General features: G+C 36.9%; 1 protein-coding gene across 1 annotated transcript; it reads left to right on the top strand.

Moving 5' to 3' along the window:
• The first annotated feature begins 205 nt into the window (after positions 1-205).
• LOC149156965 (pre-mRNA-processing protein 40C-like) lies at positions 206-1,641 on the top strand. The gene is made up of 3 exons (XM_089438918.1): positions 206-371; positions 475-597; positions 694-1,641. Exons 1-3 carry the CDS (start codon positions 252-254, stop codon positions 994-996), a joined length of 546 nt encoding a protein of 181 aa, XP_089295044.1. The 5' UTR covers positions 206-251; the 3' UTR covers positions 997-1,641.
• Positions 1,642-2,145: the final 504 nt, after the last annotated feature.

Raw genomic sequence — 2,145 nt, 5'->3', positions numbered from 1 at the left:
AAGTTGATGCTGATTGATATATGAACAATGATTGTTACAGTAGGTTGAGCTTGTTTTATAGTGTCATCAAACCTCTTTACTGAATTGTCATGTATGTGTTAACTCATAGTATTTTATATTGTTATTTACTTCTATCTATTTATATAGAATTATTGTATCTATACCCTAGTTAGTGTTGTACAAGTCGTGGCAGTGTTTCCTGATTTTTTTGACAATCTGTCCAGGAGAAACTGAAGGAAAGAAAACGTGAAATGCTGAAAAGGAAGGAACGCGAGGAACAAGAGATGGAGAGAGTGCGATTGAAGGCTAGAAGAAAGGATGCGGTGACTTCATATCAAGCTTTGCTAACGGAAAGGATAAAAGACTGCGAGGTGATTTTCTTTCAAATGCCTTGCCTACAAAGCAGTGGTCAAGTACTTAAATTTGAGACAAGCTGTTTCATTCTGAAAATTAATATTTTTGTTTGTTTGTCAGGCTTCGTGGACCGAGTCTAAACCCAAGTTGGAGAAGGACCCTTTAGGGCGTGCTACAAATTCTGATCTAGATCTAGCAGAGCGGGAGAGATTATTCCGTGAACATGTTAATGGGTTATACGAGGTGAATGTTTTGATATTGGAATTAGTTTATTCATTAAATATGATATTAAACAAATTATCAGATTGCTAAATAATGGCATGGAATATTTTTGTTTAGCGTTGTGTGCGGGAATATCGGTCGCTTCTGGCTGATGTTATCACCATGGATATGGCAACTAAGGATCTTGAAGATGGAAAGAATATTCTTACTTCATGGTCCGAGGCAAAACGCCTATTGAAGCCAGACCAGAGGTATGCTAGGATGCCGCGAAGAGAGCGAGAATTATGGTGGCGCAGGTATGCTGATGATGTACAACGGAGGGTAAAGGTAACTGGATCAGAAAGGAACGAAGATAAACCAAATGTGGATGATAGTGGTAAAAGATCACCAGGAGTGAGGAAAAACCAAAGTCGTAGGTAATTTTGTACATATATTCTTATTATGTCCAGATGCGATGTTCGCAACTACTGACATTACTTGAAATCCCGTGGTCACGGCATCTGTTTTGTTGTCTGGGCAGTTAACTCTGTTCTAATAATTTTTTAGGTGATTTTGACAATTTTAATTTGCAATCTTTAGTGCCATGAATGCAAATTCAAATCTGTATGTACCTGATACAAGATATCATTATGTAAAATGAATATTATGGTAGGGTCTATTACATGCCATTAAGCTGTTCGATAACTTGATTCAGTTGCTCCGATAGGCCCTTTGAGAAAAACTGCAGGTTATGGTAGGATATACAAGATCAAGTTCCAATATTTGTTGCAAGCGTGGGGAACCCCGGAACTCATGGAAAGAGGTTATACGGTACAACTTGCACCGATGTCAATATGTTTGGCCGCAAGAAACTTGTGCCACATTGTATTGAGAATATACACGTTATATTCATGCAGCTGGGCTGCTTGTTCTCATTATCTCAACCGGATGTGTTTCGCCAAAATTTGCACTCTATTAAATGAAACAGTGCTGAAGTTGTATGAATTTCCCAAATATTTGATTCTATTTTTTGGAACTAAACGTCGCTTCTCTAGGCCGTGCAACATTTGGAATGTTGGTTGGTTATATTTTTTTGTGGGTAGCTCTTACTAAGAATGTGAACTTTGTATTCCACTAATTTTTTTTTTCCGAGTTGTCTCGTTGAAAATAATCACAACAAAGCAATGACTCCAGCAAGAATGTGGTTCAAGGGGGCTTTCGAGTTCCCTCGTTGAAAACAATCACACCAAAGCAACGGATGCAGCAGGATGTGATATTCCCGGTATTATACTCAGGGTTTATTGCAGTTTGATGTAGGTGATTTCTGTACAATGTTTTCATGGAATCTTCAAATGGCAATGATCGATTTTAATATTTTGGCAAGAAATTCAGGAGAAGATTTAATAGAGATGGGAAACTGGATGATTGCCGTGATGGTTCTGATTTGCTGAAAAATATTATATTTTGTAAAATTAATAAAAGTACAAATAATGTTTTATTTCAACCGTATTTGTGGATTGCAATTAATAAGTTTCGGAAAGGTCTTTGATATAACAAGATTATGTATCGATTTTAAAACAAAAGGTTAAG

The sequence above is a fragment of the Pinus tabuliformis genome, chromosome 9 (genome assembly GCF_031772625.1).
Source record: "Pinus tabuliformis cultivar Carrire ecotype Pingquan chromosome 9, CPIR1, whole genome shotgun sequence".
NCBI lineage: Eukaryota > Viridiplantae > Streptophyta > Pinopsida > Pinales > Pinaceae > Pinus > Pinus tabuliformis.
The sequence above is the reverse complement of the archived record's forward strand: the minus strand, read 5'-3'. Positions and strand labels throughout refer to the sequence as shown.